Here is a 15,577-nt window from a genome sequence, read left to right as displayed (position 1 = left end):
ATGGAGTCTATAAGAAGTCTATAGACTTTCTGTAAACCATTTTTGCAAGGAAAACATGATTCGCGCCACGGGGCTATCAATTCACGGCTTACACCGACCTGAGCAGCAATTTAATGGCCTGGGTTTGAACACCCGGGGTGATTATAAGAATATGATAAATTAAGATAATTGATTAATTATTTAATTGGGTAAATAAGCTAATTGATGGGTGGCCGAACAACAGTTTTTTTCGTGAACGTTGCCTCCGATACAAACGCTATAAAAATCAATATTTTCAGCCAGGCACAAAGCGAGGGAGTGGCTGCAGCGCCTATACCTCAATCCAGCTACCACCAGCTTACTACAGCGTTTCCTGCAGGGTTCGCATCTACTACAGGCTTCGGTTGCTCATCACTGGACAATGCACATTTCGGAAGGCCGCAATACCTCCGCCCACTTGAATGCAAAAGGTTATTCTTTGCCGGTGGATGAGTGCGATTCTTTTCAGCTAAGGCATGCGACAAAAAATCCGACGCCTCTTGAAGTCCCCAAATATTGTGTGAAGAATGGTTTTGTGTTCCGGAGTCGGCATTACATAGATGTGTAAGGCGTGAAAAGTGCGGCACTCGTTGGCATCTTGACACAGGTTAATTCTTTACAATAACACATCAACGGTCGTGTAGGAATACCATTGGGTAGGAAGACCACGTGCGTACAGGAAGGTGTGAAGGTGAGACTACTGTAAACCTGCAGCTTCGGTCAAAGGTCTGTAGACCATTGCCAAGGTGTGCTTTGACGGGAGTGGCACAGGAGCGAGTTTTGCGCCTCTTTACTTTTTCAGGTTTCGGGGCTTCTTTGGAGCAATATTAACGATATTATATTCGTTCAGTTATTTGGAGACCGCGCGAGCACGTGTAATCGGCTGTAGAACTTTGCGGCAGCTTCACTGACCTACAGCTAGTGACTGCTCTCAAAGGTACTGGATGCTCTTGCTGTGTTGCAACGCGTAAACTGTAAACCACCCTGGCTAAATGTAACCGGTAGCTGCGAAGTAATATAGGTCGAACAGAGGAGTTACGATCGCCGTGGCTCATTCTCTTGATTAGCGGGCGCACACCGGTACGTATGCGCCGAATTTCGCACGCGCCGCACGCAACAGTGACGCACCGCATTCACGTGACGAAGTGAGACAGCGGCTGAGATCCGAACGTGCGCGCAAGGTGATTACCCGAGCTTTGCTCCGCTCATGACAACGCGACACGTAGCCCGCTGTCTAGGTGGCGATAAGCTAAGGCGATAAGAGCAGTTCCAGAGGAGATGCAGTGTGCTTCACGAGAGGCAGACAGAGTGTTACATACATTGGTGCTGCATCGGCGCCTCGCACGGGTAAGTCGAACCATCAGTGGTAACTGCAGTAAATTAGCACTAAACTGCGGCAGTATCTGGAGTGTTTCGAGCGTTTTTCGCTGCCAGCAAGACGCAGATGAGTCCCAGAGGCAACGAAAGTTCGAAACATGCGGGTTATTTGCGGCGTAAGCGTGCCTCCAGCTGACTCAGACGAAGCGGCTTATAGTATATAGTGGCAGAGCCGTCCTCGTGGCTCTGCCTTATCAAGGCATTGGTCTGTGTGTTTCGCAATGCCCGCTCGCTGCACAGGGCACGGCCGTCCGATCATCATCAGCAGCAGCAGCAAGACATAGACTCCGGCCGAATGCAAGGCAAGTGGAGTAATGAGATGGTCGGGCCAGTTGGCGGCCTGCATGCACGTGCGTGTGGCGATTTTGAGCTCTCGGCCGGCTCGGCTAGGCGGCGCTAGCAAACAGTTTTAAATGGGCTTTAGATTTAAAGCAAAAGCCTTTATGGCTCATACTGTCGTCCGTCCGTTAACAAAGATTATCACACACGTTTAACTCGGGAACTAACAGAGATAGAAGGAAACCAATGGTTGTTTCAGATAGAGGAGGAAAAAATGAACCTAGAATCCAAGTTTGATCACTGTAGAGGAATTGTTTAATTAATTATAGGCAAAAATGTCAAATTGCCTCGAAATATCGCGGACTTCAATATAGCCACGGGAATAGTGTGGCGTCACATCCACCAGAAGCCGTCACGGCATAGTGAAAATTGTCACAGAATGGTGGGAAAAATGCCGGATTTGTGTCAAATTAGATGAAAAAAATGTGTATTTAAGCGTAATTAACATTTAAGATCCCCAAAAGATGTATAATTTTGGTATCGATTTAGCCACGGGAACGGTGTGACGTCACATCCACCGGAAGTCGTCACGGCATAGTGTCCTCGGCTTTCGCCTCTCAACACTTTAGTTGCCAAAGTGTCCTCACAATCTTGTTTGTGTGTGTGTGAGGCGCACTCCGTTTACATCTGTCCGCATCTGTACAGACTTTGTCAGAAATATACAGCCCAAGGGGTTCTCTTCCAAGCCGGGTAACGGGGCTCTTAAGCACATTTGACGGTCCTAAGCTTGGGAGTGTTTAGTTCCTCCCGCCTTCATGAGAATGGGGTCCCTGTCGAGTATGCAAGAAAAGCTGCTCTGCAGGACTCTGCAGGGCATTGAAAGTGCAATGGGCAGGAAGGCTGGTGTATACAACGTGAGCTTGACGCAGATTGCATCATAAGGCCACGTTCTGGCAGTGCGTGCTGGCGAGACAGGCGAGGAGATGACCGTTCTACCCTCTGGAATGTCAGTTGCCTCGTTCTGATCTAAGGCTCCAACGCGTGGAAAGTCGTCGCAAAACAGCAAACCATGCAAAGTGCCGCATTTCAAAAAAAATTTTATTGAAAACAATAATTGGGTGGAGTTCACTGTATCTTTAAAGATCAATCATAGCAGTTTTGATCATGTTTCTCTAACTGAAAGCTGTGAGGCGATAGAGTCCATAGCGAGGTTGAAAAGGGTAGGAGATAGAACAGCACCTTGAGGAGTGCCACGAGTGAGGTTGTGTGGCTCGGACAGATGGGTGTCTACTCGAAAGCGAGCCACACGTTTAGAGAGGAATGAACGGATATAAGAGTACATGCGGGAGCCACAATCCAAGGAGGCGAGTTGATAAAGGATGTGGTCGTGGCAAACACTGTCGAAGGCCTAGCAAACATCGACGGTCACAAGTGCGTGAACTTGAGTGGGAGTAGGTGAGAGGAAGGTGTGCTGGAGAATCAGAAACATGTCCTGTGCACAGACGCAGCGTCGGAAGCCAGTGAGAGAGTGGGGGAATAATTTCCTCGCCTCAAGAAAATTAGAGAGGCGAGTCAGAGCCATTCGCTCAAGGGTCTTACCAACGCACGACGTCAGGGAGATTGGAGAGAGGGAGGTTTGCTCGGCTATGGAATCATAGAAATGAGGGAGAAGGTCCAGGAGCTCGGCAGGCAGCCGCTGTCCTTGGCCTCATTGTAGGTTTGAAGGAGGAATTCTTTGGCGCACTCAGGAAGGTTACGAAGTGTGGTGTAGGTAATGGCATCCTCACCGGGCGCCGAGCGTATAGCATTAGCAGCCAGAGCCGATTCGAGCTCCCGGAGAGTGAAGGGGTGGTCCAGATCGAGATTAGGTCCGCCCGGGTACACCAGGTAGGAGAGTGCCAGAGGGGGCGGGAAGTAGAGAGAGGCGAGCTGATCAAAATCTGATCTGAGAGTACCTGCCATATGCGCTCCACCCCATTCTTATCTTTCTAGTTATTTCGCTCTCATGATCCGAATCAGCGATCACTACCTGCCCTAAGTAGACGTATTCCTTTACCCCTTCCAGCACCTTGCTACCAAGTGTGAACTGCTGTTCCCTTGCGAGAGTGTTGAATATTACTTCGGTTTTCTGCATGTTAATTTTTAGACAAACCGTTCTGCTGCGCCTGTCTGACTCATTGATCATGCTTTGCAGCTCATCTGCTGAGTTACTTAGCAAGGCAATTTCATCAGCGAATCGCACATTACTTTGGTATTCTCCATTAACTCTTATCCCCAACTGTTCCCAATCCAGGCCTGGGAATACCTCCTGTAAACAGGCGGTGAATAGCATTGGCGAGATCGTGTCTCCCTGCCTGATACCCTTCTTTATTGGAATTTTATTGCTGACTCTATGGAGGACTATGGTAGGTGTACCATCATTATAGATATCTTGCAATATTTTCTGCACATAACGCTCTTCTGCACTCCGATTTGTCAATGCCTGCAAGACTGCGGAGGTTTCCACTGAGGGAAATGCTTTTTCATAACCAATGAAAACAATATATAGGAGTTGGCCATATTCGGTGGATTCCTCTAACTTTCGCCAAACAAGCAGCGTACAGGCTCCTGGGAAAGGAGCAGTTGTGTACACAGAAATTTTGCCTGTGCAGCAGTACGTGACATTGTGTAAGAAGGCACGGACTCCAACCGTGGTGTATTGTTCTCTAAGCAACCACCTACTTTTTTACATGTCCGCTTGGTGCCTTCCAAGTAAAAGGAGCATATTATTGACGAACTAATTAAGCCAAGACATTGGCAATTTTCTTTTTGAGCTCCAGATTTATTAGTACTGAAGAACAAGTGTTAAATAAATTGAAAATTTACATTCGTCTTGTTATTTCGCTTCCTCGCAGTTTATTCTCGATTCAAATCAGTTGCCGTGGCACCGCCTGAAACATAAAACAGTACAATAAACAATTTAGAAAAATTATTATGAGGGCACTTCAAAACACAACGTTACTTTTTGTATTAAAATATTTATTATATTGCTATTATCGATAAATTTATGATGACAAAGTCGTCTCTTGCGCTTAATTGTTTTTATTGCAAAAGCGTTCATAGATTTGAAGCTGTCGCCTAATTAATGTTACCGCTGTGAGGACTCAATCGACGGCGTCCGGCACCTGCGAACATACCTAATATCTCAGGGTACCTTTTTAATAATTTATCTATGGCGGCTAGAATTTTCAAACTCCTGAACTGCTCTCAGTTTGTGGGAAGATTTGTTGCAATCTACCCCTATTAATTTGACGGCATGGTGTAACAGCGAAAAGACGTCTTCTCGAGAGCCATTTTCATTGCTCTCGCTTCTAGAAATAAAACTTTCTTCATGCATACAACTGTCCCTGTGTGCAATAGATCTTCCAGCCTGCGGCATTCATTTGCTTCGCTGCACAGCGCATGTGTTGCCATTCACTCTGTATAGTATTCATTTTAATGCCTATCGTGTTACACAGTGCCGTTAGCGAGAAAGGAATTATCAGCCGTCCTCTGCAATCGCCTTCATGGCTCCCATCTCCAACCCCCCTCACTGAAGGGCAGACTTTTGGCAGGGCGTGAGGTGCCTGATAATGCCTATTTGAAGGCAAAACCTTAATAAAGCCTCAATTTCTTGCCTTATGCACATACGTAATCATTTTTTGTGGGGTTTTTGGTTTGCGTGACATTTGCTTGACAAAGCTAGAAACCCATTAACGTCCAAACAACAACGTCATGTTAAAGACCTTTAGCAATCCACTGCACGCTTTTCTCGTGCCTACAGGAGCGTGAGCGCTAGTTCAAAACGCAGAATTTACTTGCTATATAAAACGGTCGTTTAGCTAGGCAAAGTGGAAGTGAGGGAAGGGGAACAGGGAAGGCGAAGTATGTATGGAAGAAGGCAAAATTTGACAAGCTTTCTCAGTAACCTCAACCTTCCTTTGGGAACTCGACCACAGCATCATGTTTTTATTCGGAGCACTGTGAACTCCATATATATCCATGAGAGAACGGGACGCTTATCATCTGATCGTTTATTTCGAAACCTGTGATACATACTTCATTAGCAGCAAAGCTGCTTAGGTTTCAGTGCGAAAATGATCTCAGTACTTCTCACAGCACAAAAGTTGCAAGCCTTTAAACTGAGTGCTGTACTTCCTTTGTATTTCTGTCTCGAGTTTTTTCTTCATATTTTCGTCCAGGGTTCTTATAGTTGCAGTATACTGTTACTATTCGTGGCGTAATGGTGGACTAAAAATTTCTTCTCATCACAGACAATACACTTGCCGCCCTTTTCACGAACAATCATTTTTCCCCATTCTACGTGCACTTTTTCCTTCATTATTTTATTTCCAATCAAATCCAATGTGCTTTATTCGCTTCATAGAATTCTTGTTATTAGCAAGTAGGGGCTCCTAAATAACCACTTTCATCTATCAGCTATGTAAGCCAGCTCGTAGCCACAAGTGCTACAAGATATTTTCCTGTTTTAAGATATCATTTAAAAATACGTGATAAACACTTTCTTCCGATCACTGACACTCGACTCATTCCTAAGTGACCGCTTACCTATCAATGCCAGTAAAAACAGCCCGCTGTTCCCATAGTGTTTATTGAGAAAGCAACAACGTAACATGAGTAAATATGCCCGTTGAAAATTCCGTACCAAACGAATATGAAACAATTACTTACGAAAATGTTCGGTTCATCAACATTCTATCCCTCCGGTCAAAGCTCCATTGCCTATTAGAGCCAAAGCTGCGGAAGGGAAAAGGTGCGGATTATTGTTGATTATAGTTGCCATAAAACTGCGTGTAAGTTGAGTTTGAACTGAGTGCATTGATTTATCGGCCGCCTAAGTAATACAAGAAGTACGAAGGACGCTCTATCAGCCAAGATTAGCCGCCGTGGTGGCTCAGGGGTTACGGTGCTCGGCTGCTTACCCGAAAGTCGCGGGTTCGATCCCGGCCACGTCGGTCGAATTTCGATGGAGGCGAAATTCTAGTGGCACTTGTAATGTGTGATATCAGTGCACGTTAAATAACCCCAGGTGGTCGAAATTCCCGGCGCCTTTCACTATGGAGTCCCTCATAGCCTGAATCGCTTTGGGATTTTAAACCCCATAAACCAACCAATCAAGATTATGTGCTCCTTTTGTATATTTAGCACAGGATTTTCAAAATGCCAAACACAGACGTAAGGATCCGGAGTGAACTTACATATTCGTCAAAATCTCAAGGTCTGATCACTCTAGGAAAGCCGTGGTTCTGGCAAAGATTTGTTCAAAATGTACCCTCAATTTATGGGGCAGCGGGACTGTATTGTGCTACATGCTATCATCATCATCAGCCTGACTACGCCCACTGCAGGGCAAAGGCCTCTCCTATGTGTCTCCAATTAACCCTTTTGCCAGTTGTGGCCACTGTATCCCCGCAAACCTCTTAATCTCATCCGCTGACTTAACTTTCTGCGGCCCCCTGCCACGCTTGCCTTCTCTTCAACGCCGTTACCCTTAAGGACCAGCGGTTATCTTGCCTTCGCGTTACATGTTCTGCTCAAGCCCATTTCTTTACATCGATTTCGACTAGAATGTCATAAACCTGCGTTTGTTCCCTCACCCACTCTGCATGCTTCCGGTCTCTTAACGTTACAAACTTAAGCTGAACTTTTTTCGTTAGCCTCCACGTTTCTGCCTCATAGGTGAGTACCGGTAAGATACAGGTGTTTTATACTTGCTAATTAAAATAGATACAAATAGTTTGCATTCTTTCAGCAGAATTATGACTGCGGAAGTGCTGACAATGAATCACAACTGAGGATTCATAAAGCAGCGCTAAATTTTGTGGTTTATACTGTCGCCGAATTCCGTAAAAGTGGGAAATAGTTTGCAAGACCAGCGTAGCACCGATGAGAACCGGAATAGCTGCAGTTTTTGATGAATTTGGGCCGTCCTTGCTCTCTTCACGTGCATACCGTTGCCTGCCGTAACTTGTGCCCTTTTCCTGGCCTTACTGACAAAAATATACGAATATCTGTATTATGCTTTCAAAGAAAGTAACGCCTTAGCACTCTTGCAGAAAAAAAAAAAAGCGCCAAAACTGCATCATTTGTGGCACAGGTCCTGAAACCTTTCTAACGTATTTATCTCGTCTCCAGTGTGGGACTGGTTCTTCTTGTGCTGACTAAAGATATGGTCCTTAGTGCAGGCAAATTCTGATATGCGCTGAGCCTCAAAACCTTCAGCAACCTCAAAAACCGAAGGCTGGGAACAAATAACGTACTTTCTCTTTTAGCACGCGGAAAATTTTAACACCCGAAACCACGTTCGTTTGTGTGTGTTTTCAGTTTCCGTTGGAGGAAATGCATGAAAGAAAAATTCCCGCTCACATCAATGCCATCGCGTGAGATGCAAAATCAGAAGTGCTTCCTTCAGGGTCATAGGTCACAACGGCAGCACTCTTCTTTTCACTGCAGAAAGTTCGACTTGTTTGAAAGTCTGCAAGATAAAAGTTATCGTTAAGCCTTGGAAACAGCATGTAAATTTGGCAAGCAATGTTTTCTGCTGCACGTTCTGAAGTTAACAAACGCCATGATAAAAACGTAAGCACTAAATATGCTGCCTCTCTTTAGCAAAGCTAGTATACGGATTACTGTGAGCATTGAAAAAACTAATGTTATTGTACAGAGCGTCATTCTTTATAGTGAGGAAATTAGAATGGGGGTATGTTAACAGCAATCTACTGAAGAACAATGCTACACCAGTCTGTGTCTTTTCTTCCTTTCCGAGTAGATCTCATCAGATGACATGTCGACCCATGCAATCCTTATGGCGCGGTAACCAGGACAGGGGCATTGATCAGGGTAGTAAAGCTGCTAATAGGCCTAGTTGGTTTGTGTTTTCAAGCTTGGCTCCGTTATTTCTCTACTCTGGGTACATACCCAGGCTAGCGCAATAAAGACGCAATCATGGAAGCTTACGCAAAAATATGTCGGTGCTTCTACGCAACAAACACTAATCTAACTATTCCTGAAACGAGCCTGCAAAGAAGCATTCTTTTGACAGTGTTACCCCAGCAAACACTGCAAACGAGCAGCAATCAGCGATTTCTTGTCGCATGTGTAGCGCCTTCTGTTCCAAGCTCTACGAAATGATGCTTGGCTCATCCACGCTCGCGCGAAACTGTTCATCCACGGCCATTGTAGCTCACGCCACAAAAACGTCATTAAGTCAGCGAGAATAATTCATTCTGGAACACCAGCCCACATTCTCCCTCCTCTTCACGCATAATACGAAGTTCCGGGTAGCAGTGACAGAACTCTCCTGCTATCATTGCACAGGATTTGGTATTTTATTAACCGCCCATTTCTCACTCTCTGCAACTTCTTCATTCGTCAAACATCTGCAACATTACAGCATAACACTGATACGCGCCGTATGCATGACTGTGCTGCAGCTAAAGTGTTAGTTGAACATGCTCACTAACGACTTAGAACGAGGCGATAAATAAGTTAGTATCACATTTGACGCCGACGTTATCGTTGTTTACCAAGTGTAACGCAGCTATTGTTTTCCCAGCTAAGTTGAGATGTTGCTTATTAAGTCCGGAAATTGATAAAAATTTTGAAAATGAGACTTCTTGCAGTCCTACAATAGAACCCTTATCACAAGTAGTAGAAAAGCATTAAGTGCGCTTAGAGTTTAAATAGCGGTAACAATAATGCGTACAGCATAGGTCGCAAGTATTTTGCTACGTTTTGTAAATTCACAGATTCTTACTATATAATTCAGAGCCGGTGTCAGCATAACGATTTTCCTGAAGGAGAGGTTTCCTGAAAAGAAAGAAAAAGGAAATACATATACAGTGCTGTTGTGCGGTTCGTATGACGCCGAAGCGGATGGAAGTGCTTCATACCAGAAATTTAGCTACGGCTTGACTTCGCATTTGTTTAATTTTTTCTGAGCGATGAAAGCAGTTTTCGTGATTTCCTTAGTAGTGTACGTGACTCCGAATAATGTAGCCTTTACAGTGCGAAGTTACTACCCTTCACGGTTGTTTCAAATTATGTTCGAAATGACGTGAAACTGGGCAGTACTCGAAGATATCCGTTATTGTCAAACTAATCGATTCTTTGCAGGAAACAGTTGAAAGTGCATCAACAAGTGATGACCTTAAATATGTCTCGATACAGCTCTTGCCAATCACAAGAAACACCATTTAGAATCGATTAGGTACTACCTTACAAGTGGTACCTCTTCGAAGAACTTTTTATTTTACATAAACGCTTAAGAACAGCAGAAGCAGATATGGATCCTTCACCTACGGGCAATTATGCCGCCACGCTGTGGCTGCACCGCGAATCAGTTTGTGCATGTCGTTTTGCCAACCATATCGCTTTGCTAAACGATGCACTTTGCTCCGTTGCTTAAGACATGTGCCGGTACACTCAGATACTGCTGTCAGAGTTTTGCTTTAAAAATATGTCTCTGAAGAGCTGCTTTTTGGGTGCTGGCACGATAACGAAAAAACAGTAGAGGCGCTAAGTGTTATGTTAGTGGCAGCGTCCCTCCTTCACTAAAGCTAACTTTCATTTTACGCGCATGGTTTCTGAGCACGGGCCGTCTGACCCTATGGGGTGGTATATCACGATTTCCGAACCGATTCCACGCCATTTCTGTATTTCTCGCCCTTCTCTACTGGCTGAAGTGAGGCCACACTAAGTCAAGGGCACGTTAGAGGGGGGGGGGGGGGGGGGGGGAGGGACTTATTGGGCGTCTAGGGGAGAAAGAAAAGAGTTCCTGAAAGGGACAGTCGATAGAACCAAAGCAAAAATGAGAGTCGTCGAAAAGAGTGTACTTGTCTTGTCTCTTCAATATAGGCAATGCTTTGTTATGGCTGTTCAGTTTTGTCCCCGTGCGAGTTATTCATCATTATTCGAGTCCTACATACTCGGCACCAAAACAATACCAAGGAACACCAACTCTTCGTGCCCTGGTTCTCAGTTCTGCATGAACATATTTTGGTGACTACGATGCTGTTTAAAGGACCTTGAAGTGGCCTTTTTCCTTCCGCCATGACAATAGCTGCAAGATGCAACTCTCAACGATCTTATTGTTACGGAGGCCGTGCATTTATCTGCAGCATTCCTTGACAAGAAATCTCTGCCATAACATCTTATGCCTTTCTACCTTCTGCGCGCGCAGTTGTCATTCCACAGATCGTCGTTCCTGACGACGCCTCATGGACGTCGCACATGTATCACATTCCAGAATCAACCGTACGAAGAGCAGATTGCGAGAGCTATATTGGTGGCCACAAATGGACAAGCACGTTGAAAACTTGTACGGACATGCGTTGTGTGCCAGTCATGCGAAAGTCGGCTCGTCCGGTTCTAGCTCTACAGCAACCTGTCGCCTTTCTAGATAAGCCCTGGGAAAAGGTCGCCACTGACATCGTGGGACCGTTGGACCAAGCTCCTACTGACTGCCGCTTCGCAATCACGCTGGTAGAATGCTACAGCAAGTGGCTAGAGGTGTTCTTTACGACTAGTGTGAGAACTGCAACAGTGAAGTAATTCCTTCTTGAATGGGGTCGCACAAGCCCCTTCAGCGGCTGCGTTTGAAACAGCCACCTGCCAGTGCAGTGCCGCATTGCTTTCTGCTGCGCCACTGCGCCGGTATATAGTGGTACGAGGACTCGCAGCGATTTAACGATGTGATGCATTTTGCATAGTTGTGTAGTCGGAAATGAAAAATAATCACAAGTGCAGTAGATTGGAAGTGAAAGACAAAGTACTTAGAATTTGAATAGAATCATAACTGCGACAGGATCAGAACTGTAATGGGCTGAAAGAATGCATCTCATTTTCACAGCATGAGTGCAATTTATCGTTCCTAATTTTTTTCCTAGTGCCAGTAAATAACCAATATTATTGAACTGCTCTCGCTTCACTTGCGCGCCTGCATATGTAGTACGGCTACTGCTCAAATATATCAGGAGTGCTCATGTCTTCTGATAACGTGGTTGGCGTAACTTTTCTTTGTTTTCGTTTGCCTATATACAAGAACATGTAAGTACACTGGGGGACCTCAACTAATCGTCGCTGCTATCACCTGAGCAGTGTTTTCGTTATCTTTAACCCTTCTTGTTGCTGAAAAATCTTGGAAAGCATTCACCCAGCACTGAGGTGCAGTGCCAAAGCGTTCCAGCAACAACAAGACTTGAATTTTCATTAAGTCCTTGTTCAGGAGTTGTATACCACGTATGCAATTCGTGGTGTTGAAAATAAGTTCGCCATTGATATAGGCTGATGCTGGTACAGCGATAGGTGTCAAGGGATTTTTTTATTTTATTTTTTTTGCGGAAGCAGTGCTGCCGTCCCTAACGTCGTACGTTAGAAGCGACCCCCAGAGCTCTCTCATTGATGGCTCTTAAATGTTATTACGGCGTCGTAAGACCATAAGAGCTTGGTAGGAGAAGAGCGGTGGCTATCTGAAATGCACCTTCTGTAGCTATGCGATCCAAGATGGATTTGGGGTGCCCGGTCTCGGTGTATTTGCAAAAAGTTTTTCTGGGCATGGGTGAAAAGTCTCCGGATTGGCTGTTGTTTTTGGATGCCTCGGAAGCTTACCTTTACGTCAAAAGGCGTGACGTAAACTCAAAAAGCAAATATTACTCACCGGGTAAAGAGGTAGAAAATAGTGTTGTTTGTTTCGTTCCGTGTCTGCGCTTGTAGCTGTCTCAGTGTCTTCGGGCCATCTAATACCCCCTTCGTACCATTAAGTTCAACGTCGAACTTGTCATCCTGAGAATAAAGCAAACAGTATTCTGAAAAGGCTCAACGTCAAAGGTTGTCTAGCAGCTCATGATACTTGGTAACTCAGCAGAGCTCAAAAAACTCTTTTTCCAGTTTAAACCAGTGCATGTAAAGGCCCTGGCCAGTATACAGAGACATTGTGAATATTCTCACATAGTGGTTTTTCATTTTGGCAGCAGAAAGCAGCTCAGGCCATTCAAAGGGAGCTTTTTATTAGGCGAACATCTGCACTTAAATTAACTGAACTCAAGTAAAACTCTAGTTTGGGCGAGTTGGTTCATGATAAAATAAAAACTGGTATGGCGCAAGAAACGGGGACACAGAAGGCACACAAAACACAGGACTGACGCCAACTTTCAACTGGGGTTTATTGCACCAAGCCTGCCTTTTATACCACAACCAAGCCATATCAACGAAAGCGTAAACGTTGTACATATAAAACGGCAATTCATGCGACCACTGGCAATATAGTAACGCTGATCATAACAATCTAATCTAAACAGAGCTTGGGAGGCCAACTTATTTTCTGGCCAGCAGAAACACATCAACCAAGGCAAAAAAGAAAAAAGAAACAAGGCACTGGGGCATGACAAATCCACACTAACGAATTATGAAACGCGTGATGAAGGCGAAATAGAGCAAAAAATCGAACGACTATGAGATAAAACCACGTGAAAAAAGATAACCAACAATAACCCGGCAAAAAAAAAACAAAAAAAACATGACCAACAATAACGCGGAAAAACATGATCAACAATAACAATAAGGAGGGATGAAGTCTGAAGATACAGCACCTAGCGTCAAGTGATAAAAACTGAAGATCATTCCTGAAGAACAGTCGTCTTAGCGTCTAAGAATCTAGAAATTGTAAAACACCGAAAGAAAGGACGAAATAAGAGCACGAAACCAAGGGAAATCTGCGAACTACAAAAAACCTTCTATAAAAGACGTCTCGGCGCTGCTAAGCATAATGGAAGGCCTGCTAACGCATTTGTTGCCAGCTTTTTCGATGAAATATGCCTCAACAATTTCTCTCTCAGTTTTATCTTTCCCACTCTTTAAAAATCTAGCTTCCTCGAATTCGGGACGGCAATTAGAACAGCTCTTGCAGTGGTCCACCAGGAAGCTTCTTTCGTTGTTGCGCAAGTTTCGGGAATGCTCACTTGCACGCTCATTAAAACAACGACCTGTTTGCCCGATGTAAACGAGGCCACAGCTAAGCGGTATCTCATAAACCACTTGTGTCCTGCACTGCGTGAACTTTTTTTGGTGTTTTATGGTGCAAGCCGGCCGCTTTTCTCTGTTGGTCATGGCACAAAGTCTTGAAAGCTTACAAGGCGCGGAGAATACAACTTGAACATTATGTCTGCTCGCTATTTTCTTAATGTTATGCGACACCTTGTGAATATACGGTATTACTGTTACTGATGAATGCGATACCGGCTCCCTGATGCAAGTGAGTTGCTTGAGTTTCTGCAAAAGCATTTCGCACACCCCCGGAATTAGACAAGGCGGATAACCTGCCCGTTTTAGCCTTTCAACTTGAGTGCGAAAGCTTGTGGACAACATGTGGGGGCAAGATTTGTTTAAGGCAGATTGCAGGGAGTTAGAAACAATCGCGCGTTTTACAAGCTTTGAATGAGCGCTGTCAAATGGTAGCAAGCCTTTCTTAGAACGCGGGTTGTACAGCCAGCAAAGACCTTTGTCCGGAAACATTAACTTGATATCTAAAAACTGGAGTTGCCTGTCCGTAGGGACCTCCTTGGTAAACAACCTCCAGGACACAAGTGGTTTATGAGATACCGCTTAGCTGTGGCCTCGTTTACATCGGGCAAACAGGTCGTTGTTTTAATGAGCGTGCAAGTGAGCATTCCCGAAACTTGCGCAACAACGAAAGAAGCTTCCTGGTGGACCACTGCAAGAGCTGTTCTAATTGCCGTCCCGAATTCGAGGAAGCTAGATTTTTAAAGAGTGGGAAAGATAAAACTGAGAGAGAAATTGTTGAGGCATATTTCATCGAAAAAGCTGGCAACAAATGCGTTAGCAGGCCTTCCATTATGCTTAGCAGCGCCGAGACGTCTTTTATAGAAGGTTTTTTGTAGTTCGCAGATTTCCCTTGGTTTCGTGCTCTTATTTCGTCCTTTCTTTCGGTGTTTTACAATTTCTAGATTCTTAGACGCTAAGACGACTGTTCTTCAGGAATGATCTTCAGTTTTTATCACTTGACGCTAGGTGCTGTATCTTCAGACTTCATCCCTCCTTATTGTTATTGTTGATCATGTTTTTCCGCGTTATTGTTGGTCATGTTTTTTTTTGTTTTTTTTTTGCCGGGTTATTGTTGGTTATCTTTTTTCACGTGGTTTTATCTCATAGTCGTTCGATTTTTTGCTCTATTTCGCCTTCATCACGCGTTTCATAATTCGTTAGTGTGGATTTGTCATGCCCCAGTGCCTTGTTTCTTTTTTCTTTTTTGCCTTGGTTGATGTGTTTCTGCTGGCCAGAAAATAAGTTGGCCTCCCAAGCTCTGTTTAGATTAGATTGTTATGATCAGCGTTACTATATTGCCAGTGGTCGCATGAATTGCCGTTTTATATGTACAACGTTTACGCTTTCGTTGATATGGCTTGGTTGTGGTATAAAAGGCAGGCTTGGTGCAATAAACCCCAGTTGAAAGTTGGCGTCAGTCCTGTGTTTTGTGTGCCTTCTGTGTCCCCGTTTCTTGCGCCATACCAGTTTTTATTTTAACTGAACTCGGCGGTGATAAGAGCAGCAAGTGTGCTCGGTGGTCGTCGCATGAGAGTTATCGAAGAACGTTTGGTGGTTATTCATGTGGTGGTTATTCAGTCGACTTTGGTCGTTGCGTCCCTGCTTTGGACGAGCCTAAAAGGCATCATCTGGGCGGTCTCTTGCACTGCAATGGTGCACGCGAAGACGCGGGAGGATGATACGCCAGGTGTTGCTGTGCTCCTTGACGGCATGCATCTGCAAATGGTACGCCGAATGGCTGTTTGCCTGTGAGTTGCCGCGAATGGTTCTCTGCCTGGAGCTGAGAGTAACATGCTTAAACTCC

General features: G+C 44.8%; 1 protein-coding gene across 1 annotated transcript in view; it reads right to left on the bottom strand.

Moving 5' to 3' along the window:
• Positions 1-4,474: 4,474 nt before the first annotated feature.
• Positions 4,475-15,577, bottom strand: part of LOC149330685 (uncharacterized) — a 47,261-nt gene continuing 36,158 nt past the window's right edge. The window contains exons 9-13 of the mRNA XM_089559475.1: positions 12,371-12,495; positions 9,470-9,522; positions 8,080-8,188; positions 6,385-6,450; positions 4,475-4,604 (exon numbers count right to left, since the gene is read on the bottom strand). Coding sequence (XP_089415601.1) covers positions 4,586-4,604; positions 6,385-6,450; positions 8,080-8,188; positions 9,470-9,522; positions 12,371-12,495 — 372 coding nt within the window. The 3' untranslated portion in view covers positions 4,475-4,585. The remainder of the gene's footprint in view (positions 4,605-6,384; positions 6,451-8,079; positions 8,189-9,469; positions 9,523-12,370; positions 12,496-15,577) is intronic.

Source organism: Amblyomma mixtum, chromosome 9 (genome assembly GCF_055824585.1).
Source record: "Amblyomma mixtum isolate Tamu chromosome 9, ASM5582458v1, whole genome shotgun sequence".
NCBI lineage: Eukaryota > Metazoa > Arthropoda > Arachnida > Ixodida > Ixodidae > Amblyomma > Amblyomma mixtum.
Note: the sequence above shows the minus strand (reverse complement) of the source record. Positions and strands in the feature narration are given on the sequence as shown.